Source organism: Nothobranchius furzeri, chromosome 9 (assembly GCF_043380555.1).
Source record: "Nothobranchius furzeri strain GRZ-AD chromosome 9, NfurGRZ-RIMD1, whole genome shotgun sequence".
NCBI classification, from domain to species: Eukaryota; Metazoa; Chordata; class Actinopteri; order Cyprinodontiformes; family Nothobranchiidae; genus Nothobranchius; species Nothobranchius furzeri.
This window is the reverse complement of record NC_091749.1, coordinates 43,086,798-43,114,179: the sequence shown is the minus strand read 5'-3', so window position 1 is coordinate 43,114,179 and position 27,382 is coordinate 43,086,798. Positions and strand designations below refer to the sequence as shown.

Genomic DNA, 27,382 nt, shown 5'->3' with positions numbered 1-27,382 from the left:
TTTTAACCAAAAAATTTTGAGCCTCGGCTGTTTCCGTCCCAGGTGACTCCCATTTCCTCGCTGACAGCAGGCTTCTCTCCGCAACCAAGAGCTGCGCTTCTTGTTGATCTCAGCTAACTGACGCAGCAGCGGTTGTCGGTTGGCTTCCGTGAGTCGCTCCGAACCTTTTACCGATTATTATTTACAATGGAGAGGTTAAATGGACGTTCATCCTGACGTCCACAGTGTGCTCAATGACGGTCGGCGTGGGTGACTGACATGGACGTCGGTGATATTAAGGTGAAGTTTACTGCATATTTCTCTGTTTTTGCTGGCTTCTGCTAACGCTTTAGCTTATGGGATTGGGGCGACTCTAATTAAACGTATTAAGGGCAACAAATATACTTCTAAGGTCAGCCATAAAAAATGCTACTCTACCGTGAAAACACAGCACGTTATTTTTTTTCGCCTAAACCTGGCTGCGATTGAATTTGGTGTTTTATGATGGGCGGTAGTTAAGCTTTTAAGCTAACACTAAACAGCATTAAACATTAGCTAGCGCGTGCCATTGAAACAAATTAGTGTTACCAAACAACATCGGTGAATTTTTGTTGGTGTCGATAAATAAATATGAAAGTATTCACGAACGTTGTTCGTATTGTTCGTCTTGATGAAACATTAGCTTTTATCGCTAGCTAAAGCTAACTTAAAGGTGTCATTTCGACGGTTCTGTGTATTTTGGTTGGTGTCACCTTAGCTGAAGCAGCCTTTGTTTTATGCAGTTTTTTTTTTTATCACATTAGTTGAAAAAAAACTTGTCAGAAGGTTTCTGTCAGAAAGGAATGAACGCACGAGAGTTGTTGTGAGAAGCGGAGACGTTGCATGCGTGGACCATTAGTGGAGGAATGTCTGGTTCTTCTGCATGTCTCATTCCTCTGCTGCTCAGCTATGTAGAAAGTTTAGTTTGGTTGCGATTGGCATTTTGTTCTTTCAAGCACCGATGTTTAAAAATACTCTTTTACATGATGCATAGAGCAACTGTTACAAGAAGTCAAGTGACTGATTTATTTCCCTGCAGAGTTGCACAAGAAAGTTTGCATTTTGGTAGTGTGATCATTTTCTGAAAGCTTAAGAGCACGATTTGTTTTAGCCAAGGTGACAGTATTATCAAACGTAAATAAATAATAATAAATCATGGTGTAATAGCCCTAAACAGGTGCCCAGAATGCAACAAAGCAACAGGTCTGGTCTAGACTATTTAAGCACTTAAGTAATCTACTTTATTTTTATTCCAGTTCAGAGAAGGTAGCTGTTAAAACAGTTCTTTAATAATTATTGATTCTGTCTTCATAAACTCCAAACTGCTCAAAGCTTTTAAATGTCTAGGGTCCAGTAGTGTGTGGAAAGCAACTGGTGTGAGATGAAATGCTTGCAGAAATAGAGGCTTTTGAGATCAGTAGCCCCGAGTCGATTCAGCCAGGTTCTCTCGTCCCCACTGGATCCACATCTGGGTCTGATCTCATTGCCTTTTTCACAATCACAGCTATTCTCAGTCAATCTCTCACCACACAACACACACATACACACACACACAGTTAGATATTCTAACCAGCTCTGTTTTTCTTCACAATTTTATAATTTTGTGGATTTCAGAAAGAAACATGAGGGAACATGAGATGTCAGTGTTGTGGCCTAATGGTTAATTAGCTTATCTTGTAGTACTGTCCTTAAATTATCCTCTCAAACCTAATCCTGTAACTGCATCCTATCCGCTGCACTGTCACAACGTACATATCCACACAAGCTACTGCACTTCTGAACCCTGCAGCCAGATCAGTTCAGGCTTGGACACTGCTGTCTCTCAGGTTTTGAAAGTTAAAAAATTTTGTCCTTCTGCCTGAACTGGTGGAACAGGCTTGGTTTGGCTTTGTTTATCTTGACAAGTTGCGATGGGATCTTAACATTACCATTGGAAAGGGGAGAAAACCACCTGCAGATTGTAGCAGTGAGAGACAATAGCTGTGTGACATCCAGTGGCTGCACTGATACTCTATTCATGATTCCCCACTGGAGTTTCAGAGAGAGGGGGTGTCTTTGTCTGCCGAACTCAGTCACCTCTTCTCATCCTCTGCAAATAGAGAATTTAAATTTAACAAATGGCACCAAAATGTACACCTGGGTACTGGGCATTAATGGAATTGTAAGCCTTGAAATTGCACACAGCTCACATGAAATATTGTTTTTTTTAAAACATATTCTAATCTGTTTTGAGGCTCAGAGTTATGGTAGATGTGTTATTGTCTTTGTTGGGCTAAAAAAAGGTTTGTCCTTGTGTGACAGCCTTATCTCATTTTTATTGGTGGTTGTAAACATTGGAGACTGAAGAAGCTCGGTTGAATAAACAAGGATCAAAACATGTGAGGGTGGTTAATCAGCACTTTTTCTGTAATTTAGATGTATGTTCCATTCAAGTTATAAAGTTTAAGGTTTGGTCAGAAGTTTTCCTTGGTTTAGTTGAAGTGATCTTCTACTTAGAGGTGGGTGATGGACAAAAAATGTACTGATACTGAATTTCTCTCCTACTGACAATCTGCCCATGTCAATTTATTAGGCATTAAAAAAAAAAGAACACAAGCTGTTTGTTGGTCTCCGATGTTCATGTCCCTTTAAAAGTGTGGTTTACTCGTTTAATCGATACATTTGCTGTGGTCTCTAGTTTAAAACATAAGTCATACTCTGGGGAAACAAAGCTCCAGTGTACCAGTTTCAGGATCTAAAAGTGAGCTCAGATTTGAGCTTCAGACAGAATTTGGAGTCTTCTTTTCTGATATTTTGACATCAGCAGCAACGCTGATTCTTGTTTGCTCAGCAACGTTAATGCTTTATCTCCGCAATGAAAACAAGAAAGAAAGAAAATGGTCTTTTATATAGCGCCTCTCAAGACAAAAATCAAGAGGCGCCTCAGAAAAACAAAAACATTTAAATACAAGAAAGATAAAAATATTTTTAAAATGAGAAGAGCTTTAAAACATTGTGATTAAAAAATGTAATGTGAGTGAGCGAGAGAATGAAAAAGAAAGAGGGAAATCAGTGGATCCCAAGAAAGGCGGAATGAGCAGAATAAGGAGATTAAGGTGATGAAGGCCACACAAAAGCCAGCTTGAACAAGTGAGTTTTCAGCTGCTTTTTAAAGGAGATCACTGAGTCCACTGATCTCAGGCTCAGGGGGAGAGAGTTCAAGTCTGGGGGCCACAGCAGCAAATGATCTGTCACCTTTGGTCTTTAGCCTGGTGCTGCATAACCAGTAGGCTTTGGTCACAGGTCCTCACGGACCTGCTGGGGGTGTAGGGACTGAGAATGTGAGATCACCAATGTATGATGTGCTTGTCCACGTAAGGCCCTAAAGACCAGAACCAGGATCTTGAAATGAAGCCTGAAGATGACTTGCAGTCAGAGAAGCGGGGTGATGTGGGTGCGTTTGAAGGACTTGGTCAGAAAGCCAGCACAGGCATTCTGAACCACCTGTAGACGGTTCAGGGAGGTTCTGCTCAGACACATGAAAAGAGAGTTGCAGTAGTCTAACGCCGGGGACACACCGGCCGCGGAAGCGCCGAGAAGGGAATCACGAAATTCGGCCGCTGCTCGCCGCTCCTCAGTTCAGATCAGATGGGCCCCAGTCAAGGCGCGCCTCATAGTTTTTCTTTTAAACACTTGGTGTCCTCCATTTCCTATCTGCCTTTTCTCAGCTCTTTTCCTCTACGCGTGTGTGTGTGTGTGTGTGTGTGTGTGTGTGTGTGTTAACCTATGGTATGAGTTGTTTCTGCCAGTTGAATCTCTTGGAACCCGCTCCAATTCTGCAGCTGCATCCTAGCAGTTTCTTCCGAAATGGGCACGTAAATAACCATGTTTTTCGGGGGTCGTACAGCTCCTTGTGTTTCTCAACTTCCATAGCTAATTTAAAGTCATCCATCTTAACTGCTTGCCTCAGATTTTCTGCCTCTCTGTCCTGTTAGCTCCGGAAAAAAGACACCCAAAACTACACCCCCTTCACGTGGTCACACACGCACACAAGTTTGATGTGTGTGTGTGTTCATGTGGTTTTTCTGCAGTGTCTGATTACGAACACATTTGACTATTGCGGAATTTTATTTTGAAATGCTTTATTTTGTTAAATTTACCGGCCTGCCTCTTATGTCTAGGTTTGACTTCCTGCCAGAATTGACGCGATTCACCTGCGGCTCGCGAAAAAATAGAGGAGACGCCAAAATGATCGCTGCACGGCGCGGGCTGGAGTGCCGGCGCGAGGCGATTCGCGGCGCTTCGGCGGCCCATGTGGTCTATAGAATAGCTTAACAAGGGCGCCGAATGAAGGCGGTCCCATTTTCGCGGCGCCTCTGCGGCCGGTGTGTACCCGGCGTAAGCGTGAGGAGATGAAGGTGTGGATAACGGTCTCAAGTTTAGAGCGGGACAGAATGGGACTCGGCTTAGCAATGTTCCTGAGATGGAAGAAGGAAGAGCGAACAAGAGAACTGACATGAGAATCCAGGGTGAGAGCTGGGTCAAAGGTCACACAAAGATTCCTAACAGAGGGTTTGGTGTGGGAAGCAAGCTGACCAAGAGAGTCTCTGACTTTGGGAACCAGCTTGTCTGGAGCACAGATGAGGATCTCACTCTTACCTTCATTCAGCTGTAGAAAGCTTCAGCCATCCAGGTTTTATTGGAGTCTAAGCAGGTGTGTAACAGTTGCAGCTTCATCTGCATAAAGATGATAGGAGATTCCTTTAAAGTGAGAGTTAAGGCATGGGTGGAGATGTATTTCATCCACACTTCCTGTTAGGAAAGCGCTTCTGAAAGAGGCATCGCCTGGCAAACCAAAAGAGAGCGGCACTGAGGCAGTGAAGACGAGTTGTTAACAAGCTGGTGCGCACTCACCCTTGCACTCAAGCACGCACTCGCACAAGATTCAGGAGAAATGCAGACACAGATTCATCAGCGTTCTGGAGGATTTCCTGTTAACCACGATCAATAGATGAAAAGTGGAGGAGGGCATTGCTGTCGAGGAAGCAAGCGGCTCCGAGCACTAATGTGTCATATCGGCAGGTGAGTGGTTGAGCCAGGTGGAGGTGCGGCTGCCTCACCTGGAGACCATTGTAGTTCAGCCACGTAGTAAATTGCTGACATTTTTCATCTTAGCCAGCAGCCATAGCAGATTCTAAATAAATGTGGAGCAGAGTTTTTAACCAGAAGATGGAGATATAATTATGGTTTTGGGCTAAAATTTTAAATGTTAAGTAAGTAGCACTAAATTGCCACACTAATGATTTCACATGTCTACAGCACCATTAGACACATCTACACAGGTTATCAGCAAAAAAAAAAAGTTGGTGTTACTGGTGTAACGTACCAGTGGTCAAGTTTTCACCAACAAATTGACGAGAAAGTAACCTTTCATTTGCAGACACAAACACCATCTGTCTGGCCTCCAAATCCAGAAAGTTCTGCCCCAGTTTTTGTTACTAAGGATGTCCCGATCAGGTTTTTTTGCCTCCGAGTCATTTGATTTTGTGAATCTGCCGATACAGAGTCCCGTTCCGATACTTTCAATGCATAAAAAAAGAAAAGGAAGAAACGGTTCCAGAATGTTCCTTATTTTTTATTTAATTACCTTTTTTATTTTTATTTTTAACAACAGATCACTTCTGTGAGGTAGCTTGAACAATCAAGTAATAAATAACATAAATTCTTCACTTTTGGACTTTATTGCAAATATAAAAAGTCTAATATAAAAACAGATAGCACTTTAACTTAAAATACCTGGCAGTGGTCTATTTTGCCTCGGCCCCCAGAATGCTTAGATACTTCCCTGGGCATGGGACAGAGTTTTGAAGATGATCTGAATTGTATCAACTATATAAATACTACATACTGATAAGTTATTGCTTTATACAGGTACAAACGTGTAGTGGGATCAATCCACCTACATTTTATTTTTTTACGAACATTGTTTTGTTTTCTTGGTTTTTATTTTCCTATCTTCCTGTCCCGTCTGTCTCTGATCTTCCTGCATCTCCCAGTCCTCCAGAAAAACTCCAGCCTGCTTCTTTCTTTTTCCCCTCACAAATAACTTTTTAACTAGCAGATCAAATTGATCTATTGACCGCAAAAAAAGCGGAGTGTGTGCTGCGCTGCCCAGCTGCGCCAGTGACAAGCGCTGCAGCGGGGGCAGCACGAGCGCGTCCACACGTCATGCTCAAATACAGACAGAACTTACCAGAGAGAAAATGAACGGACACGAACAACTGTGTGTTAATTATAGATTTTTTGGTGACGCCACTTAGAAACTTAGAAAATGTTACTGTGACCGTGTGCAGAACGCAGCTGGAGTTCATGAATAATCAGCCGTCTGCCGGCCGCTCTCTGCATCTCTGCCCAAAATAATCCCCGCTTCGATGAGTCCATATAAATAATATAATATAGGTAGAAACTGGATCTTTTTTGTGCTCCTTCTGGGTGCATAAGTTATGGGCATCAGGGGAGCCTGACAGCCTTTAAGGAGAACCAAGTTGCCCTCCTGTAATTTGAACCCAGTATCTGAGTCCGGATCGGGGCTTGGATCGGGATGTAAAGTCCGAGTCCTGATCAGTCTGAAACCACGTGATCGGGGCCGATTTCCAATCATGTGATCAGATCAGGACATCCCTACTTGTTACCGTACAAGAAGACATAACATTCTCACCAAAGGTCTTATGCGAGACTCGTGCATTCCTCACTATAAATAAAGGTCAACCTCCTCGACGTTCCTACATGACTTTAATAAGTTAAGGTACGTTACACTCCCACTTTAAAGAAGCTCAAGCCTGAAGGAGTTTTGCTCTGTGGTGGAGTTACTGCTAATGCTAAATGGTTAGCTTCTACTAGCCAAGAAGTTTTGTTAGGGCTGGGCGGTAAACCAAAGATTTACTGTTACCACAGTTTGACTCTTACTGTCGTCATTTTGCCTAAGTGGGTATGTCTGGTGTTCTAAAAACAATGAAAAAATGTGGTTAGGTTGCCGATGTTCAAGTCTCATTAAGAAGCTGAGAAACAGACTGGTAGATTCAGGGTCAGAGCTAGTCACATGACTCCACCCCATCCAGTCTGTAACAAGAAGGGGAAGATGAGGAAACAGAGAATGATTCAGTTATGAAAGCAGCAAGCTGTTTGCAACTTGTTGCTCTGATTAATTTGCTACTCGTGGCTGCCGCCATCACCTACGATACTTGGTGGGCAGCTGCGGGCAGCAGGCCACTAGCAGTGGTGGCAGTAGATTTGGTTGAGTAGAGGCTTGTTCCTAAAAGAAACAATTAACCATTGGGTGACATTATGGATTCAGCAAGGATGATGTGATAAGAACAAGTCAAGGTAACACATCCACCACCACCTGCTGTACAACCATACTTTATACAGAGACTGATACCTTGACAACTCAAATATGACAATAATCACATGGTGCAGCTGTTTGTAATATCCATCTTTAGATAAGAGATTGCATCTTAAATACTTTGTGTTTGCAGGAAATCTGGGTTATTTTACTTTAACACTTTGTTTTTCAATCAATTTTAAGTAAAAGTACTTAGTATTCAGTTTACAGTTTTTTATTGATTTTTGAGGAGGAATTAAAATAATTGCAATGAATAGATCTGGAGGAATAATACTAAAAGAAAAACTGTCTGTGGAGCAATTACGAAGAAGATAAATGATCTTTTATCCTTTATATATAATTAATGCTGTCACAGCCATCTAGTGGGCAACTTTTGATTTTGCGAGTAAGGATAGTTATCATCCATTTCTTGTTGTCGAGTGAACTGCTCAATATACCGTGATACTGATTTGAGGCCATATCGCCCAGCCTTTTGTCCGCTGCTGGTTCCTGGATGCTAAAACAGCCTTCCCCGTCGTGAGTCAAGATGGGTGAGTCCTTGAATGTTAAGTGAAAATGTGACGTAGATCTGTCAGGCTAATACAGGAGATAGGTGTAGGAGACTATTTTCATGTTCAGCCTGCAAGAAAAATTCAGTGACCGATTATGATTAGAAATAATTAAAAAATGAACCACACCGTTAAGATGCTGTGCTACGTGACTGGGAAGTCTCGTGACTATACCCCATCCAGTCTGTAGCAAGAAGGTAGGTACTTGGAAATCCTGACACTCAGCTGCGGCCATTTTCTCCACTGTTACTTGTGCGTGAGGATTACAGGGGCCAGGGAGTTCATCTCAGAATTTTGCATTTTCATTGGCTTAGAGGAGGTAGGTCCCTGTGTTTCTTTGATATGACGTTGGGGAAACCGCCTCTTCAACCTCGTTGCCGATTTCGTCCCTTTCGGTGCATCTGTGATGAAGTTTGACACGATCGAAATTTTGGCTCACATTTGGCCCTCTTCAAAACTTTGACGGAACTCTTAGGATGTATCGAAAGGTATATAGGATATTAGAATATATTTTAATCTGGTGTTTGATGAAGTTTTAATGCGTACTGAAGAGTAGAAAGTGTGTTAAGTCTCGATAAAGGTCACATGACCGAAATGTTGTCATCTGATTGGACAGTGGCGTTGTGTTTGTAAACAAGTAGCCATGTAATTTCAGCTGTGAATCAGTTTTGGAGCAAATTGATAGGTTTCTATGAGTTTATTTTGGTGCAGTTTAGCTAAATTCTTTTACATTCTCATCTGTTGACATCTCCTGAAATTTTCAACCAATTATCTTTATTAATAACAAAAATATGGCCTCTTTTCTACGATGATCTAGACAGCTAATCAAAATTTGATCACAGATTTTAATGCATTTCCAATTGAAACAAATGGGCATTAATTTGGATTGTTAAAGGTTTAATATCTCTGGATTGGCTAGGTGGATTTTGACAAATTAGGTGTCATTTTGTTAGTGAGCTCAGGCTCTATCTAATAGACATATTAAACATGACATTTCATCACTTTTAAAGAAAATGTCCAAGTCCATAAAGAAGGCAAAACGGTGGGGACGTAGAGAATGATTCAGATGTTGAAGCAGTGGATGGGGCCAGCAGGTAGCTTCCAGTGACAGCAACTAAATCCAAACCATTGCCAAACAGGCGTTGAAGGATTTTTATGGGAACAGGCTTCTCTTAGACCAAATCGACCACAGTCACTGCTCTCTCATAATGCTGCTATACAGGTAATTATTGTCCATGAATCATAATCGAGGTTATGTGCTCAGTATATAGAGATATTGAGTTGAGGCCATATCACCCATCTCTACTTCGACTAGCGTTTAGAAATGTTTACATCTTGAAAAAGGACTGAACAAAATTTCCAGTTACCCAAGTGTTCCAGAACAAACCAAGATACTTTGAAATGATCATTCTTGTAAATGTGAATTCATCTGACTTTAAAAGAAGACCAATTTCTTCTTTATTTTTCTCCGATGTATCATGAAGCCAGTGACTGTCAACTGTAGCTCAAAGTGTGACCAACAGCTGCTCCCCTGTCTCTGCAGGATGTAAAGCTTTCACCTGAAGTGGAACCATTTATCCCACAAAGGAAAGGTCTTGAAGGATCCATAGTCGGCATGAGTCTCTCTGGTGAGGCAGGAGGAGGAGGTGGTGTTGGTGTGGGAGGAGGCAGTGGAGGGGTGGAAACAACACCCATACCCAGCTACCTCATCACCTGCTACCCTTTTGTCCAAGAGAACCAACCTAACAGGTACTGTTACTGTTGCATTTACTAGACCTTTAATGGGTAATATTAATATTAATAATAATAATAACGTATTTTCCGGAGTATAAGTTGCACCAGCCATAAAATGTATAATGAAGAAAAAAGCATCTATAAGTCGCATTTTGGGGGGAAATTTTATTATTTTTCTCACAAAATCTGAGACCAAACATTTCACATTGCAAGACAAGTACAGGTAACAATAACAGAATACACAACCAGGGCGCATCCGCTACAGTCTCCAGCAGAGGATGGCGGTGTTTCAAACCCTCCCAGCGGGACAGGGGAGCTCATTCCTGGGTCAGAGCCGGCCCGCAGCAGCTCGCCACGGTCTCCAGCAGGTGATGGCGGGGCAAAGGAGCTTATTCCTTGTCCAGAGCCGGCCCGCAGCAGTGCGGTTTACATAATTTGGTATATAAATCACTTTGGTATATAAGTCGCAGGACCAGCCAGACTATGAAAAAAAGTGCGACTTATAGTCCGGAAAATACGGTAAATACATGGAACTTATCTAGCGCTTTTTAGGACACTCAAAAACGCTTTCATGCACTCAAATTCACACACTGCTAGCCACAGCCACCCTGGGGCGGTCTGACAGAGGCGAGGATGTCTCTGGACGCCCAACAGCAACAGAACTAGAGCTGAACGATTCTGGAAAATAATCTAATTGTGATTTATTTTTTTCTTCAATAGTGCATTTACGATTTAATTCACAATTTTTTTATCAAGGGGTTTTTCTCATATTTTTCAAATAACGGAAGCAATAAAATCTATGTAACTTGTACTGAAAATAAACAAGTTTATGTATTTACATATTATCTACTTAAATCAAGTTTATTTGTCTACATAAACACTTACAAGTAAATAAAACATTTTATATGTGAAGGACCAATGCTTTGCTGGCAGGAGCACATCCCTTGTAGGAGCATAGGTATTCGCATTAACTGTGAAAATATATTTGCAGGAAAAAAGTGTGTCCCGTTTATTGAAGTCTTTTGTGTTTAGAGTTTTTGACGTCTTGTCCATGCAGAGCTTCCGTAGTTCAGTTACATTTATAGCTGTTAGCCAAAACTCCGTGGAGTTAGTCTCTTACGGTTTTCTAGCTTTACTAAAATATCTGTCTTTACTTATTTGATTAATGGCAGTTTTTACTTTTTATTAAACTCCAAATGTAATCATTTGGCACGTTCCTAATTCGTAATTTGTCGGCGATATTAGCATTAGCATACCTATGGGGTTTTCCGTGTATAGTAACATTGCGCTAACCACTTGTTGCCAGTAAAATCACAGCATTTGTGATTAGAAAATCATATTTTGTCACATCGCAATTTAATTGCATATGCAATTAATCGTTCAGAACATCTAGTTTTTCATGTTCCATGCTTTTATATTTTGAAACAGCCTTTATTCTCCAAATAGCTTTGGGAAAATAATTGAGAATTTGTGTCATTGGTGTTCTTTTCCACAATAAAGAAATCAAAAGATTATGATCAAATCTTAAACACTATATTTAGTCCGAGCCATTGCTCAGTAGTGTGAGGCAGTGTTCTTATCAATGGAAATCTCACTGGTTTTGGAGTGTACACAAACCAAAACATGCTGCTGACTTCCAGTGGATTTTCCTTTGTCCCCACTGATTGGCTGTATCCTGCATGCATCCGGTCCTTAGTTTCCTGCTGCACCATTTGAATACAAGGAAATGCCCACTATAGTAGGCTGGCTGTGAAAATGTCATCTGGATCCTTATCAGTATTTGTGCATACTATGTACACACCCCCTAACAAATCAGCCATCATAAACATCCCTGCATCATCACTGTTCAGAACTGTTCTTGTCTATCTTTTTTTCCACATTGGGATATAAAAAAACTATCTTTTCATGGTTAATGTGCATTTTAGAAATATCTGGGGGGAGGGGTCATTATGTTTGTTTAAAGAGTAAAATATTAGAAACTCGACCTGTTTCTTCACAGGCAGCATCCTATGTACAGCGGAGGGGAGCTGCGCTGGCAGCAGCCTAATCCCTCCCCTGGTGGTCCATACCTGGCTTACCCCATCTTGTCTTCTCCCCAACCTCCCGTCTCCAATGACTACACGTACTACCAGATTATGCCTGCTCCTTGTCCACCTGTCATGGGATTTTACCAGCCCTTCCCAGGACCCTACACTAGTCCGGTGCAAGCTGGGGTAGCCAGCCCTGTTTCAGCAGAGGTCAGTGAAAGGCCTTTGTCACTGGGACCGGTCTATGGAATGGCCAATCAGAGGGGAAGAGGAATGGTTCGGTCCAATGTTCTCCCAAAGGTACACAAAAGCACCAATGTGATTCTGTTCCAGTTATGCAGTCTGTAGTTGGTAACTCTTTGTTCTTAACCATTTGTCTTGATCAGTCACACGTGAGTGTTTGCCAGCCTCCGAGGGGTCGTCGGCCTCCAACCAGAAGTGTAGCTGTGCAGAAGGAGGTGTGCACCTTAGCACCTGATGGTCGGACCAGGTCTGTCATGTTGGTGGATGCTGCACAGCAGACTGGTAAGAATGGGTTTGTGCGGCATCTCATTGTGGAGGCGGTTGTAAAGAACCAACTGGCCAGCAGTGAAAATATTCAATCTTACACTCTGCTGCCAAGATGAAACTAGATGACCACATTCCAGCCTTGATGAAGGTTTGCAGCTGTTTTATGTGTCTTTCTCATCTTCTGTCAGTGACAAAGAACAATGGCTGTGAGAGCAGCTTCTGGTCCTGCAGGTTAATGATGTTGATGCTTGTTCTGATCCTTTTTAAAGGACTGGAATGTTGAGATTCCAGTCGGAGTGGTTACCAGTAGCGTCTCAGTTTCTGGGAAAGTTATTGATCTTGTTCAAATAGTTTAGGTATTTAGTTGGGGGTTTCTAAACCTGTTTCATAACAAATGTCATGTGAGTGATTAAACCTGGACTAAGTTTGTAGCAACGAGTCAGTGATGATTTGATGCCTTTACTCTTGGATATTTTTTATCTATAGCATTAGTGTTTTGTCATTTTTAAGTCCAAGTTTCCACAATCTTGTCCCCAGATTTCCCAGGTGAGGGGTCAGGACGCTGTGCTGCTGAGCAAGTTAGTCCACTGATGTGGAAAAACCGACCAAAGAGGAGACGGGCTTCCCATCCTGCTGAAAACTATGAGCAGGGCGCCAGTGAGGCAGATATAGACAGTGACAGTGGCTACTGCAGCCCCAAACACAACCAAGCTGCTGGGATGACACAAAGAACTCCAGAGAATGCAACAGCACAGGTATTTTAGGTTCTCACCGCCACCTTCAAATCCACCAAGCTTATGAAATATAATATAGTATCTAAGATAAGTCTGAAGTTTTCTAACGGCTTTCAAAGCCGCAGGTGACTTTTATCTCCTTCTCTGATTAAAGTCCCAACTGACATTGCTGACATTTTGTTCGACTGTGTGAGTTCAAGAAGACATAAAAATAATTAATGGAGCGTACAAAACATGGCTACACACACCAGCTAGAAAAAGGACATTTCCTATTCAAAAGACTTGGAAACTAATGTAGACGTTTATTTAAAGCAACGCTTAAAGTTTGCTGCTTCTCTGTCTTATTGGATTAAAGCGAAATTACAACTATTATAAACAACCCTGCAGCTGTCTGCTGTTGCTAATTCCAATGTTGAGCTAATGCTAACACTAGCCAACTGATACTAAAATATGCCACAAAGTAAAAAGATCCACACTGTTGGACAAAAATAAAAATTACAAGTCCAGTAGCAGCAAAGCTAGGTCACCATCAGTCTGTGATTTCATAGCCTCCTTTAGCTCCATCAAGTGTAGACCATTCTGGTGTTCACTTTGGTTTTAGCTTTTTGCTTTGCCTCCAAATAAAGCACTTTTTTACTGTGACATGGTGCACCATGATGCCAAAAGCTAAATTCTTGTGTGTGTATATGTGTATATATATATATATATATATATATATATATATATATATATATATATATATATATATATTTTGTTGGTCTCCAAACAGAAAACGGTAACTGCTAGCCTTTACGTTGGCTACCATTAATGTTAACAGCTATTACCATAAAAATGTTAGAGAACTCCACTAGTGTTCCAACCATGCCACTAAATTGTTAGAGGTGCAGCATGTAAAAATATAGTGAGAATTTAACAATGAGAAAATCCCCAAAGAGTCTAACGTTTCAGTCATTTTGGAAGTAAGGTTATACTGAAACATATTTTATATCCAGCTGGCTGTGGGGATTGTTGGTTTTTGTCCTTTCAAAACAAACATAGGAAGTCACTGTTAACCATCAGTGACTGCGGTGTTGCCATGTCTCCTGCGAGCTAATACTGCAGCACCGACTATTGTAATTTGACGACGGTCGGCAAAAAGCTCCAGAGATATTTAAAGTGGTTGGCAGTAACCAAACTTTACCATAGGATGTCATTTTCACTTTATTTCTACATAATGCACCTTTAAGTTCACTTTCTGGTCAGAAGAGGACTATAGAGTGCTGTCCAATGTGAAGTTGGTCAACTTTCTGTCTCAAAAACCACCAAAAGTGTCAAAAACTCTTTAGTGTTGCTTTAACAAACATCAGTTTAGCATTTAAAAATACTTTTTAAATAAAAATTTTAGGTTACTGTCAAAGGTCAAGAAAGTCAGCATTTTAATCAAATGCTGCATGTTTAGGTGATAAGTCATATCACGAGTGACAGGAACCTGCTGTGGGTCACCAAAGACTGCATGAGGGGTGTGGGGAAGAATTTCTGATGTAAAAATTAAAAAAATCTATTGCTAAAGCTATTTGTAGCATGCTTGTTTAAAGTGTTTCTCAATTGTCATAAATGAATATGAGCAGAAGTGATTAGCTTTATGCCCTAAATTATTTAGCCTTTTAAGCATGTTTGTATCATCAAATCAGAGATACCTGGGGTCACATGCCTTGACCATTTTGTAGGTCTGAAGCTGAAAAGTTTGGGAAACCCTCAAATACATCATCAGCTTATTAAATGGGCAGTTTACCTCCAAGGTTACTAGGAAAGTCACCTGCTGTCATACATATACAAAGTATCCTAAAGTGTCTTTCACTGTCTAACATTTCTGTATTTTGTGTTTTAGGGAGAGGCTGGTGTCATCACAAGTGAGTTTGATGCTGTGGTGCAGTTCTTCAGTGTTTTCACATCCATATTTGAGTTCTGCAAACTAAGGAAGATTCTCCTTTGACCTCAAGGGTGCTTTTGTAGTTTTTAATTGTTCCATTTATTATATAGGAGGAAGCTGGGTAAACTTAGCATCTCAGGCTACCCAGAAGCCCTGGAGGGAGAGAATCGGTCTGTTTCCCAGAGGAGATCAGAGGAAGAACCTTGAACAGAGAAACTTGCCACAGGTAAAGTATTTGATAACTAGTGATTAAAAAATAAAATGCCGTTTCTGCACGGACGTTTATATTTTAAGCACCCTTTTAGTATCACTGAATTAGTAGAAATGTATCACCATTATACAGTTTTTTTATTCCGTTTGAAACAGAAACAGGGCAGTTATCGTTGACGTCATGATTTTCTTTTTCCCATTTAATCCTTCTGAGAAGAGATGGCCTGGTAAAGTTTGCATTGCTGCAGAGAGTGTAGTGTTAACCTAATCTCCTTTTTCATCATGCAGCCTTCATTTAAAGCACGCCCATGAAAACAGGTTGCAAACCCGTTGATGTGATTGTGCACACGTCTGCCTTTCAGGATTTTCCCAATGGCTACTCGGGACGGATGCCATCCACCCAGTCAGAACAAAGGCTGCAGCCGGCAGCTGTCTCGGGCAGCGATCTCACCCCAGAGCCCCTGTACTTCGAGGTAAGTGGAAGCGTCTGCTGAAATTTATTGTAACGAATGTTAAATAGACTTTATTAAAATGTACAGTATGTGGCGTTAAGAGGGTTTACATGTTTCAGGATGAAGATGAAATTCCGGATCTGGGAAGTGGAGTGTCGGTTCAGTGCACCAACAAACAAGAATCGTCTCCTGCTCAGACACACACGCAACCTAAACTGCCTAAAAACCTGGTGAGAGAAAGTGTTAACGACCCGGTTGCATCATTTGCTGCACATCAACACAGTCATCCTACACAAACACACAGTGATGAGAACAAGCAGCATCTTTCAGACATGATCACTTCTAACATTTCTGCACCATGTTGAAAAGGTATCTCAACATGTTTTGCAGCTGGATGGCCTACCAGAAAACTCTCCCATCAATATTGTGCAGACACCCATTCCCATCACTACTTCTGTTCCTAAGAGGGCTAAGAGCCAGAGAAAGAAGGCTCTGGCTGCTGCCTTGGCTACGGCACAGGAGTATTCAGAGATCAGCATGGAGCAGAAAAAATTGCAGGTACAGACATAACCTTCTCTCCACGCCCAGTGATGATGATGGTCTGATTCTGTTGCATTTGACCAGTTTAACATGAGATCTATTCTGCGTTTTCTTCCTGGCAGGAGGCATTCACGAAAGCAGCGGGGAAGAAGAGTAAAACCTCTGTGGAGCTGGACCTGGGCGACATGCTAGCTGCTTTGGAGAAACAACAGCAAGCTATGAAGGCCAGACAACTCACCAATACTAAGCCACTGTCTTTAACAGGTTTCCTTCGCTCATTCGCACATTAACATGTAACTGTTGCAGTGGAGAAGTTTGAGTTGGGGCTTAAAATATCAAATAATTCAACTTATGTTCCTTTTCAGTTGGGACAACCACTCCTTTCCATAGCTCAGGCCCCTCCAGCGTGCCGTGCATGATGAGAGGTCATCAGCAAGCCCTGTCCATGCCTCATAATGCTTTAGATTCCACTGCACCCCGAGTGAAGAGGGGGAAGGAGAGAGAAGTTCCCAAAGTCAAGCGGCCTACAGCGCTTAAAAAGGTTTGAGTTTAGCTGAATCATTTAGAGTTACTGAGGATTAAAATTTTGTGTAAAAGGTAATGTTTTTAAGATGATTCTGACCCTTCTCCCCCCATTTTATGTTTTTTCTTTTAAAGATTATTTTAAAGGAACGCGAGGGAAAGAAAGGGAAGCCGAGTGTAGAACAAGAGTGTTCGGGCCATGAGGAGCACGGGGAGGAGGGTCTACAATTCACTGATGATCTCGAACGTGAGCCTGCTTCCCAAGAAGGTAAATACTGTAGTTATTAGGGTTAGGCATCGAGCATCGATTGGAACCAGGAATAACTTTTCCCAAAATCCTTTTTTTATTTCGATTCCTAGTTTTGATTCCAGGTTTGCCAACCGGAAGAAAAATCTGCGGCCGATATCGGGGGTGGGTGGGGGGGGGGATCTACAAATTCTGATCAATGCATTTCAGAGCCAATTATACCAGCTGTCTGTCACTCCTAGTTTGCAGCCTACAGAGACCCTGTGTGCACAATCACGTGCTCTCCCCCGCACAGGCGCGCAGCAGCAAAAATGTAAATAAATGCATCTGCCAAACTTTTACTCCCTGGGTGTTGAGGTGATGTAAACATTGCATCCTGCAGAGAAACGTATGACCTGGAGGAAGCTTGTTAAAATGCGTGAACACAGATTTAATACGAGTTTTAAAGAACTGGGTAGTGAGTGTTCAAGGCTCACTGCAGCAGTAAAAACACACCGAGCCTCAACAGTCAAGCGCAGCTACGCGTCACTCACCAGCGCTCGTCTGGGAGTGTGACGGTCAGAAGGATGAGCAATTAACCTGTAAGAGGCAGCAGGAGCTGAGGAGGTAGAGCGGGTTTTCCAGTAATCAGAAGGTTGCAGGTTCAATCCCCGACTCCGACCAGAGAATGCTGCTATTGTGTCCTTGGACAAGACATTTAACCAGCCTTGCCTGCTGGTGTTGGTCGGAGGGACTGGTGTTCTGCAGGCCTCGCCACTGTCAGTGTGCCCTAGGGCAGCTGTAGCTACACTGTAGCTCATTCCCATCAGCGTGCGAATGGGTGAATGACCGATTGTGTTGTGAAGCACTTTGGGGGGGTTGTAGAACCCTAAGATGACGCTGTATAAAAACAGACCATTTACCAAAATAATTAAAGTCTTCGCCGTAGCTCAGCAGCCTTTCTCTGTGGTGGGCGAAACTGGTTTCAGCCCACTAGGAGCCAATATGGGTAATAAATAAATACAATGATAAAAATTCTCCCAACACGCAAAGTTGTGAGATTATTCTTTTGCCTTTTTGAATTTAGTCCAGGTGTCACCAACTCAAGTCCTCAAGGGCTACCATCCTGCAGGTTTTCTGTGTTTCCTGCACTACCACACCTGAATAGAGTAATTTAAACCTCTCCTTGCCACGTTTATTTCTGCACATGCCTGTTAATCACTCAGTCATTTCAATCAGGTGTGTAGCACAGGGTATCCGCGGGGTCTTAAAGTCTTAAAAGTCTTGAATTTGATTAAAGAAAAATTAAGACCCTTAAAAGTCTTTAAAAAGTCTTAAATCGATTTAGTAAAGTCTTAAATTTGGTTAGTATTGACGTGAATTTAAAATATGTTCATCTCATACTTGCAAACTTGACTCTTTTCAGCAAAAATTCCCGTTAATGAAACCAAATACGTTCACGTGAATCAAAGTTTTAGTTTTTAGAAAAGGTAAGTCTTTGGTTGGGTTTCAATCGCTCTTTATAGGAATCAGTTTCAGAAAAACGAGGAGTGTTCATCATCCTCTTCAGAAACCATCTTTGTTAGTGGGTCTCGAGTCATCATTTAACCAATCACAGTCACGGAGACAGCTAGGCAAAAACACGCTGCGGTAGCTGGTATCGCAGTGCCGCCACTGCAGTTGCTTCAACATCTCGCAGCTGTTGGGGCTTAGTTTGTAAAATCAACAAAATCCCCTCCAGATACCACAGTTTTCTGTCAAGAACTGTTGGTCTCCTTTCAGTTTCAGCCTTAACTGGTGTTTCCCAGGGCTTGTGTTCTGGGGTGGGTGAGTTCAAGTGGTGGTCAAAACAAGTTTCTCAGTAATTAAACAGGTCCATCCTAACACAGACAAGGTGCTGCGGTTGTTGTTTCAGATACATACAAGCTAAACTTTTTCAGGCACATCTTCCCTACATGTTATATAAGAGATCTGAAATTAGGAAGAAAAACTTGCAAAACAGTATGGATATGTTTTCAATCGGATGTTATCAGTGGAAAATAAACATAAATAGATCTAAAATGTTGCTGGTACTTTGCTATCATTCTGTTGTGGAAAGTCAGCACAAATATTCAGTGAAAATATTTAAAAGCTGCTTAAACCTTCAATATTTTATAGTGGGCCTGTCTATATTTATAAAATCAGTTGATTAAGATAATTGTAGCTAAAGTTACTCAGAGCCACCGTAGAAGGCCCAAAGAGCCTGAGTTTAAGCTGTGGTAACTGGAGAGGAACTGAGAAACAGCATTAAATCTTTTGCTGTTTCTTGCAAGTTTAATTCAAATAGAATATGTAGGACATCAATTATAATAATTGTATGTATATTTAACAGTCATGTTATAGATAAAAGGCAGAATATATTTTAAAAAAAGTTTACTTTTTCGTGTTGCATTGAAGTTTCACATCCCACATTGAGTAGTCTCTGTCCCACATTTGGTGAGTTGGGATCTGGTCATCCTACTGAAGAATGAGTACAGTAATCTGGAGTATGTTTGGATGTTTTCATGTTTGGTGTTCTTTGCATTAGTCTCATAATAACTGTTAAATCTATAACTTCTATAACAGAAGCCCGTTCTTTTAAATGCTCTGTGACTAAATCTTCTATTGTTGTTGACAGAAAATGGTCTGAGCGTACCCAGTGATGCCTCCCTTTCTCCGGCCAGTCAGAACTCTCCATACAGCATCACCCCAGTGTCCCAGGGCTCTCCTGCCAGCTCGGGAATTGGCAGCCCAATGGCCTCCAATGCCATCACCAAGATCCACAGCCGACGTTTTCGAGAGTAAGAACCCCTCATGATTACTTTCTAGGAGCATACATGTCTGGATAAATGTGATATGTGGTCCAAAAAACTGTTATTAAAGCAAATATTTGTCCCACTGATAAACCAACCATGGCTCTGAGAAGCATCCTCTGGACATTAATGGGTGGTTTTAAGGGTGGAACTGTACAATACTGTACTGTACAATTGTCCTTTCTCAGCAAAAACAACAAATGTCGAGCGACTCAAACGCAGCTTTGTCCCTCAGTGCCCATTGCTGAAAAGCCATTGTTCCTGCCCACCCCTAACCAACAGTTGGTCTCCAAAGGCTTCTGTATCCAAACTCCTCCCCTTAGCTCTCACTGGCAGGATGCTTTCTGCTCTGATCACACCACCACCACCGACCTTTCCATGGATTAAAATCATAAAGCCGTTAGGAACCTGCACATCTGTTGACTTAACTTTTTTCATGCTAAATTTTTCTTCATTCAGAAGACAATGGACTTAATGTTGTCATGAACAGGGATGCACCGATACCACTTTTTTTGAAAACGAGTACGAGTACTTGCATTTCAGTACTCGCCGATACCGATACCGAGTACTTAATAAAATCATGATTTAAATTTACAGGTAACGGCTTTAGTCGTATAATTTAACACAAAAAACAACGCACTAGTTTGGAATTAAGAACATTTATTTAAAATGAAAACTGTAGCATCTTTTATGCAACATATTAAGGAATAAATAATTATTAAAAAAAAGGTAAACATTGCAACTCAAGTATTTTTTTTTCAGTTTGTTGTAAACTCTGCCACTTTGGACAACACAAGAGGCATTAATAAACATCTTTGCTATTTAGTGCACAATATCCGAATAAACTAACAACATCCACCAACATGGGACTCTGGCAGTCAGTGCAACTGAGGAAGGTATTAAAATAAACTTTGAATGTCCTCGAGGCGGGAGTAGGCTAAGGCGGAATGCTTAAAATGCCCAACTATTTTTCGCCCCACTGCTATAGCATCAGCCATGCTCCTCTGTGCTAATAAGCCCTCGTGAACAGCCAGCTGGAGCGTGTACGCGACACATGGCAGACTTGGGAGCCCTGCGTCATTCATGGCTTTAATCATGTTTTTGGCATTGTCACGAAGCACAACGTGTACTGATGTTTTAGGTATACCCCATGTCTGGAGCATTTCCTCAAACACATGCGCTATAGCCTGGCTGATGTGCGAGCCGCGGAGTTGTTTCGCATGTAATATGGCTCGTTGCGGCGTGAAACTCTCGTCTATCCACTGGGAAGTTAGGCTAATTAGCGACACGGGGCTAACACTGCTGGTCCAAATATCCGTGGTGAAACTAAACTCAGAGGAGGCTTGCAGTCTGCTGTGGATATGTTTTTTCACAGAGTCGGTAAACTCTTTGTACTCGTTGTCGTGTTTGGATTTTAGGTGCTTTATTAAATTACTTGTGTTTAATGCGCTACCTTTTGCGCCTCCTCTGGACAATTTTGCCGAGCACAATTTGCAGTCCGCCTTTGTTTTGTTGTCTTCATCCACTTTGAAATAGTTCTACACTGCTGACATGTTGTTTATCCCGTGTCTCATCGCCTTCTCCCGGCCTGCTCTGAGCTGCAGCTGGGACCCTGGGGGCGGGCACTCGGCCCCTGTGATTAACCCCTTACTCGCTGCTCAAACATAGACATTTCTCAGACCGTGGTATCGGTCCCTGGCATCGAGGGTTTTTTAACGAGTACGAATACTTTAGAAAATGTGGTATCGAGGCCGATACCCAATACCGGTATCGGTATCGGTGCATCCCTAGTCATGAACAGATTTATAAACTTTTAAGTCCAAGTTCTCATTTTTTTCAGCTCAACAGCTTGCAAAGGGAAAGCTGTTGCTGATTTAGAATCCAGGAGAGAGCAGAGCAAGTCTTGGCTAGTAGAAGCTAACCATTACTGTTAGCAACTCCACAAGGCAGAACTCCTTCTGAATTGAGTTATTTGGGGAAATAAAACATCATCGTTGCAAAGCAAATGAAGGCAATAGAAGTGTTGTGTTGCTGTTAGCCAGTCAGAGGTGAGATCTCTACATATCATGAATATTAATGAGTAAGACTCCAAATCCTGCTGTTTTTTTTATTTTATTTTATTTTATTTATTTTTTGCTCCCCCATTCCTCAGACTAACTTCTAGTTCCTGAAACGGGAACACGAGAGCTTATTTTAAACAGAAAATGACTCAAAAGCATTCATTCGTAGACTATGACAAATATATTGAAATAACGAGTAGGGATGTCCCATTTCAATATCAATATCGAAAGTAATTCGATATCAGCCCAAAAACACTTTATCGGATTATATCGAACTGCATCAAAAATCTCTGATATAAGCAGTCCGTTAAGGTTCACATTTTGTCATTTTTTTTCATACTTACTGTTATTGGATCTTGTTCTCCGATTGAGTAATATCACTTGATTAAAGCTTCTTTCCGGGGTATTTCTCTTATCCAATGGCACCACCTAGTGGCTGACAAGCATATCACACAAAAAGTCTGTTGCTCTGTTTTTTTAAGATGGTCACTTCACGTTTCTGTTTATGAATGTGCTTCTGTAGCCGACAAACAGAGCTAAAACACGCTCATGCCATGTTGTGTTCTCATATATTTATATTTTAGAGACTTACTTGTCCGTGAAAAGTTCATCCACTCTACATCAGCTGAGGTATTCCTTAAATTTGAAGCAAGTAAGCGGTAGTCTAACGCTGTTGGTTAGTTCTGGTTGGCACTCAGTTTCCTATTGTACAGAGCTCTGCGGGGCAGGGGGCGTGCTTAGCAAAAAAGAAAAAAAAGACGTATTGCTTACATTATATCACAGTACATGATAAGATAATCACTTTTACGGATTTCTGACAAATCATACATAATTTCTGAAAGTGGAAAACTCCGGAAAGCTGCTTTAAGCCTTTCATACGTTCCACACTAAGAAATAGATAAACGTATGTATGATTTTTGCTGATATCTTATCAGATTGATATCGGTATCGATCAATACTGAAGGCTGCAATATCGGTATCGTATCGGAAGGGAAAAGTTGTATCGGGACTTCCTTAATAACGCCTGTAGGCCCTCTAAGTGTTATAGAAGTTATAGATTTAAACCTGCTGTTATCTGATGGTGACTCCTGTCATCACAATTTAAAAGCCACAAGCAGAACATGGTCCTCATACTTTGTTGCTGAATTTCTAAAATGTATTTAATTGCTTTTGATAATACATTTTCTTTTGATAGTTTTAATATCTGACTCACTCCCTCTCATTTCTCTCTTTCCTGTTGTAGGTACTGTAACCAAGTGCTGAGCAAAGAGATCGATGAGAGTGTGACTCTGCTGCTCCAGGAGCTGGTTCGCTTCCAGGAGCGGATCTACCAGAAGGATCCCACCAAAGCCAAATCCAAACGCAGACTGGTCATGGGCCTCAGAGAGGTCACCAAGCACATGAAGTTGCACAAGATTAAATGTGTCATCATTTCTCCCAACTGTGAGAAGATCCAGGCCAAAGGTGAGGACTGAAATGAGGTTTTCAGTGTTTAAATCAAAATTAACCTGTGGCTAAAGCCAGATGATGAGTTTTGTATCCCTTTATATGTTGCAGGTGGTTTAGATGAAGCTTTGTATAATGTGATTGCCATGGCGCGGGAGCAGGAGATCCCGTTTGTGTTTGCCTTGGGCAGAAAAGCTCTTGGGCGATGTGTCAACAAGCTGGTGCCTGTTAGCGTTGTTGGGATTTTCAACTATTCTGGAGCTGAGGTAAGGAACTGCTGTGTGGCTGTTATCCTTTAAATAGGTTTATATTTCTAACAGTCCCTGCGCTGGCTCAAAACATCTTGGACCAGAGAGCAGAATGTATTGAACTAATGTGCTTGAGTTTCTGTTCCTCCTTCAGGGACTCTTCGACCGTTTAGTGTCCCTGACAGAAGAGGCCAGGAAGGCCTACAAGGACATGGTGTCGGCTCTGGAGCAGGAGCAAGCAGAGGAGGCTCTAAAAAATGACAAGAAGGTCCCACACCATATGGGCCATTCCCGCAACCACTCTGCTGCTTCAGCCATCTCCTTCTGCTCCATTTTCTCTGAGCCCATTTCAGAGGTCAATGAAAAGGAGTACGGTAAGTTCTGGCTCTTTCTTCTTTCAGTCTTTAAATAGATTTTAGTTTTGTTTATGTTTAGCTAAGAAACGAGTGGCTAACTGTTTTTATTGCAGGTAATTATTTATGTTCAGTTTGAGTTTTTCACACACATGCAATAGATTTAAATTGTATGACACTAGTGATGTGGGAAAGAAGATGTCTGGTTATTTCTGAGACTGAAAAGTGTTTCATTTATTAAAGTGATAGTTTGCAACTTTTTCATGCTTTTAAATCATTTTCTTGAGCCAGTATGTGCTAAAATGACCCTTTACAGCAGGGGTGGGGAACCCTGGTCCATCGAGGACCACTATCCAGCATATTTTAGTTTCAACCCTGCTTCAACACACCTGATTTCAATCAGCAGGTTATTAACAGGCTTCTGCAGAGCCTGATGAGCTGCTGCACAGGTGACTCAACTGCTGAATCAGAAGTGTTGGAGCAAAGACATGCAGGATACTGGCCCTCGAGAACCAGGGTTCCCCACGCCTGCTTTACAGGGTAAATGAAAGGCCACCCAGCCCCTATCGCCCCCTGTGGCCAGAATATCCTACTTGCAGCTTCATAGTTGCCAGTCTGCTCTGTTGGACTTAGAAAAAATGGAGCTGACACATCTGATGCTACACTCTGGTTACAGCACGTTTCCTGCATGTTTTAGATCATGAACACAGCTGATTTGTTTAATTTAGTGATGAATTTCTCCTGTAGACACTAAGGAAGGCTGGGGAGACATTTCAGCTGTTAGATTATGGTGTTAAACAAACGCACAGCAACGATATAGGTTTTGCTTTTGGTTCTACAAACGGACACTAGGGGGTGCTAAAAGCAAGCCGAAACAGCCCAGTTCCCTTTTAAAAATCCTCTTACCCCTACTGCACACAGGAAGCTTCAGCAGTGCGGAACAGCAGCTGAACAGTTTACTCACAACTATCACTGCATTCCTGTGCTCACCGGGAGAGTCTCAGCAGAGAAGCAGCTTCTCTGCCGATCGACTCTCGATTCACAAGATCCCTCGAGACTTTAAAGGTTACGGTTTGTTTATGCAATCCGCCATTAAACCAAAAAGAAGTCAATCTTGTTATCGCTGTTTGGTGTCGTATATGACTATGTTCCTCACCACTGCCAGGAATAAAACTATGAAAAACACACCGCTTCACTTGTGGAACAATACTGGGAGTAAATGAGCTGTTGGGTCACGTCAGCTTCATATATATGAAGTTGCATTGCTGCAATACTTTTTAGAAAATTATCTGGGATTTTATACTGAAAGCGTGTATGATTTCTTGTCCAGCTAGTCCTTTAACTGCAGGAATTGATGCATTCCAGAAGTGGCTCACAGAAAAAGTAGAATCCGATTGTATCTTTGGCGGCGCGGCGTGCCGCTTCTCTGCAAATTGCCGCATCATGGCTGGTTTGAAATACTCCATAGACTATAATGGATTCTATTTGAAGCGGTGCTGTTCCACACCCTGATGCTTCCAGTGTGAAGCAGGGGTCTATTCTTTTATAAAACATACCAGCTAGTTTTACATGTTGAAATGCAACAGTCTACCAATTTAATGGTTTTTGGGTGAGTTTGTGGGTTTTTTATGGTTTTTGGGTGAGTTTGTGGGTTTTCAGTCTTCTCATCCTAACAAGTAGCATTTTTCCTTCAGAGACTAACTGGAGGAGTATGATGGAAACCTCAGATGCCCTGGAACCTGCAGAGGCTGAGCCAAGTCGTCCTGCTCCTTCCGTGTCCTCCCAGAAAAACAGCGAATCTTTGGCAGCCAGCACCAATACCGTACAGCCCAGTCCCACTGCCCCCCTGCCCAGGACAGGACCTCTGACCCAGGTTACTGGTGACAGAGACGAGGTCCGCACTGATGACCGGCTGGAGCTGGCTTCTCAGAGCACAGAGACGGGGTCATTAGATGGTAGCTGCAGAGGGCCGCTGACTTCCTCCATCACCTCCACCACTTCCACTTTGGTCCCCGGGATGTCAGAAGAAGCAGAGGAGGAGGAGGAGGAAGAGGAGGAATACACTCCTGAACCTATATCTGTGGAAGTTCCCACTCTGAGCAGCCGCATTGAATCCTGGGTGTCTAAAACCCTGGAAAACCTTCACCTTGGAAAAAGCCAAGAAAGTACAGAGGAGGAGGAAGAAGAGGAGGAAGAAGAGGACGGGGGTCAGAGTGACGAGGAGGAGGACTTTGACTCCTCAGGCATCACAGAGATGAGAACGGAAGACAAAGAACAAGCCGAAACTAAAAAAGTGAGCGGTTGAAGCTGCTCGCACTCTGATCCTCTCTCACACGTTTGTCTTTAACCTCCGACATCAGGCGTTATCTCAGGTATCCAACCAACTGACCAACACACCTACAGAGCTGCAGACCACATGCTTTAAGGGATTGGAACCAACACATCTCAACACTACAGACACTCCTTCCCTCTTCAGCCCCAGAACCTGCAACACTTGAATCCGGGGGGACGTTTATTTTTCCTTCCAAACTGAACTCTTCGGAGAGACTGGGAGCAAGTCTGTGTGTAGAAGAGGGGCTTGGGTCTTTGGTCATTCAGAGCTCTGGAGGTTTACGACTCTACGCATGTGTGTGTTTACTGGCTTTATATGTGTGTATGTATATTTGTGTAGTATTTTATTTCTCCTTGTGTTTCTCTTATTTTTACTCATTTAACAAGAAAGAATGAGGCGTGTATGTCTTAATAGCTGCTTGCTTTGATCATGTTATTAAAGTGTCGGGGGTTCTTCTCTGAACCAAAACAACTCTCTCCCAACCATCAGTCTTCAGTGTTTTTAATGTATTTGGATCATTCAAATGATTTAACTTCTGAGAACTTTGTGAATATAACCGTGCCCTGTTGGCTCTGCTATAACGTCTCTTAGGTTGTCATATTAATTTGATTTTTAGAAACGTCATAGCTCTGCACTTCGATTAAGCGCTCATTGTTTGTTCTTCAGTGTTTTTACTCCAAGTAACTGTGTGTTTTTTGTCTTTAACTCTGAGACAAAACTAAAGGAAGTGTTCACCGGTACACATGAAGGGTGATAAGAACCTAAATATCAGTTTCTGCTCATTTTAACTAAATAAATCAGATGGAATGAACGATTTTATAAGACGCCCAGAAACAAATGCGGGGAATCATGCAGACTTCTGTAAATACAAATGTACAAAAGAGATTCTGATTTTGCATTGAAATAAAAAATACTATCATCCTGTTTTTAAAGCCATTTAATACTTTTAACTTGTAATCAGTTGGAATCCAATTTGATATTAGTATTTGATAGTGAGTCATAGTGAGACTTCAGCCTGTTGGTGCAGTGTGTTAAGGTGGGAGGTGTCTACTAAACCTCATGCTTGGAATGATGGAAATATTTCTGGTTTGATTAAAGGTACGCTCTGTGTGTGTGTGTGTGTGTGTGTGTGTGTGTGTGTGTGTGTTGCTATAACTCATCAAAGTGTTTGACAGCAAGTGTATGTTTATTTTGCACTATGTAAATACAGTACTGGTAAAGGTCTCGTAACTAATGTGAACAAAAAAAAATGGTTTAATGAAGTACTTCTATTTTGAGTGTTTGTTGTCTTTATATGAATA

General features: G+C 41.8%; 1 protein-coding gene across 1 annotated transcript; it reads left to right on the top strand.

Annotated features, from left to right (window-relative positions):
• The first annotated feature begins 84 nt into the window (after positions 1-84).
• On the top strand, positions 85-26,278 carry secisbp2l (SECIS binding protein 2-like). The gene is made up of 18 exons (XM_070554864.1): positions 85-279; positions 9,491-9,696; positions 11,681-12,008; positions 12,095-12,233; positions 12,756-12,973; positions 14,820-14,841; positions 14,972-15,087; positions 15,434-15,544; positions 15,643-15,753; positions 15,914-16,081; positions 16,186-16,327; positions 16,429-16,604; positions 16,721-16,853; positions 19,468-19,630; positions 22,946-23,166; positions 23,260-23,414; positions 23,551-23,770; positions 25,444-26,278. The coding sequence occupies exons 1-18, from the start codon at positions 259-261 to the stop codon at positions 26,052-26,054; spliced, it is 3,261 nt and encodes a 1,086-aa protein (XP_070410965.1). The 5' UTR covers positions 85-258; the 3' UTR covers positions 26,055-26,278.
• Positions 26,279-27,382: the final 1,104 nt, after the last annotated feature.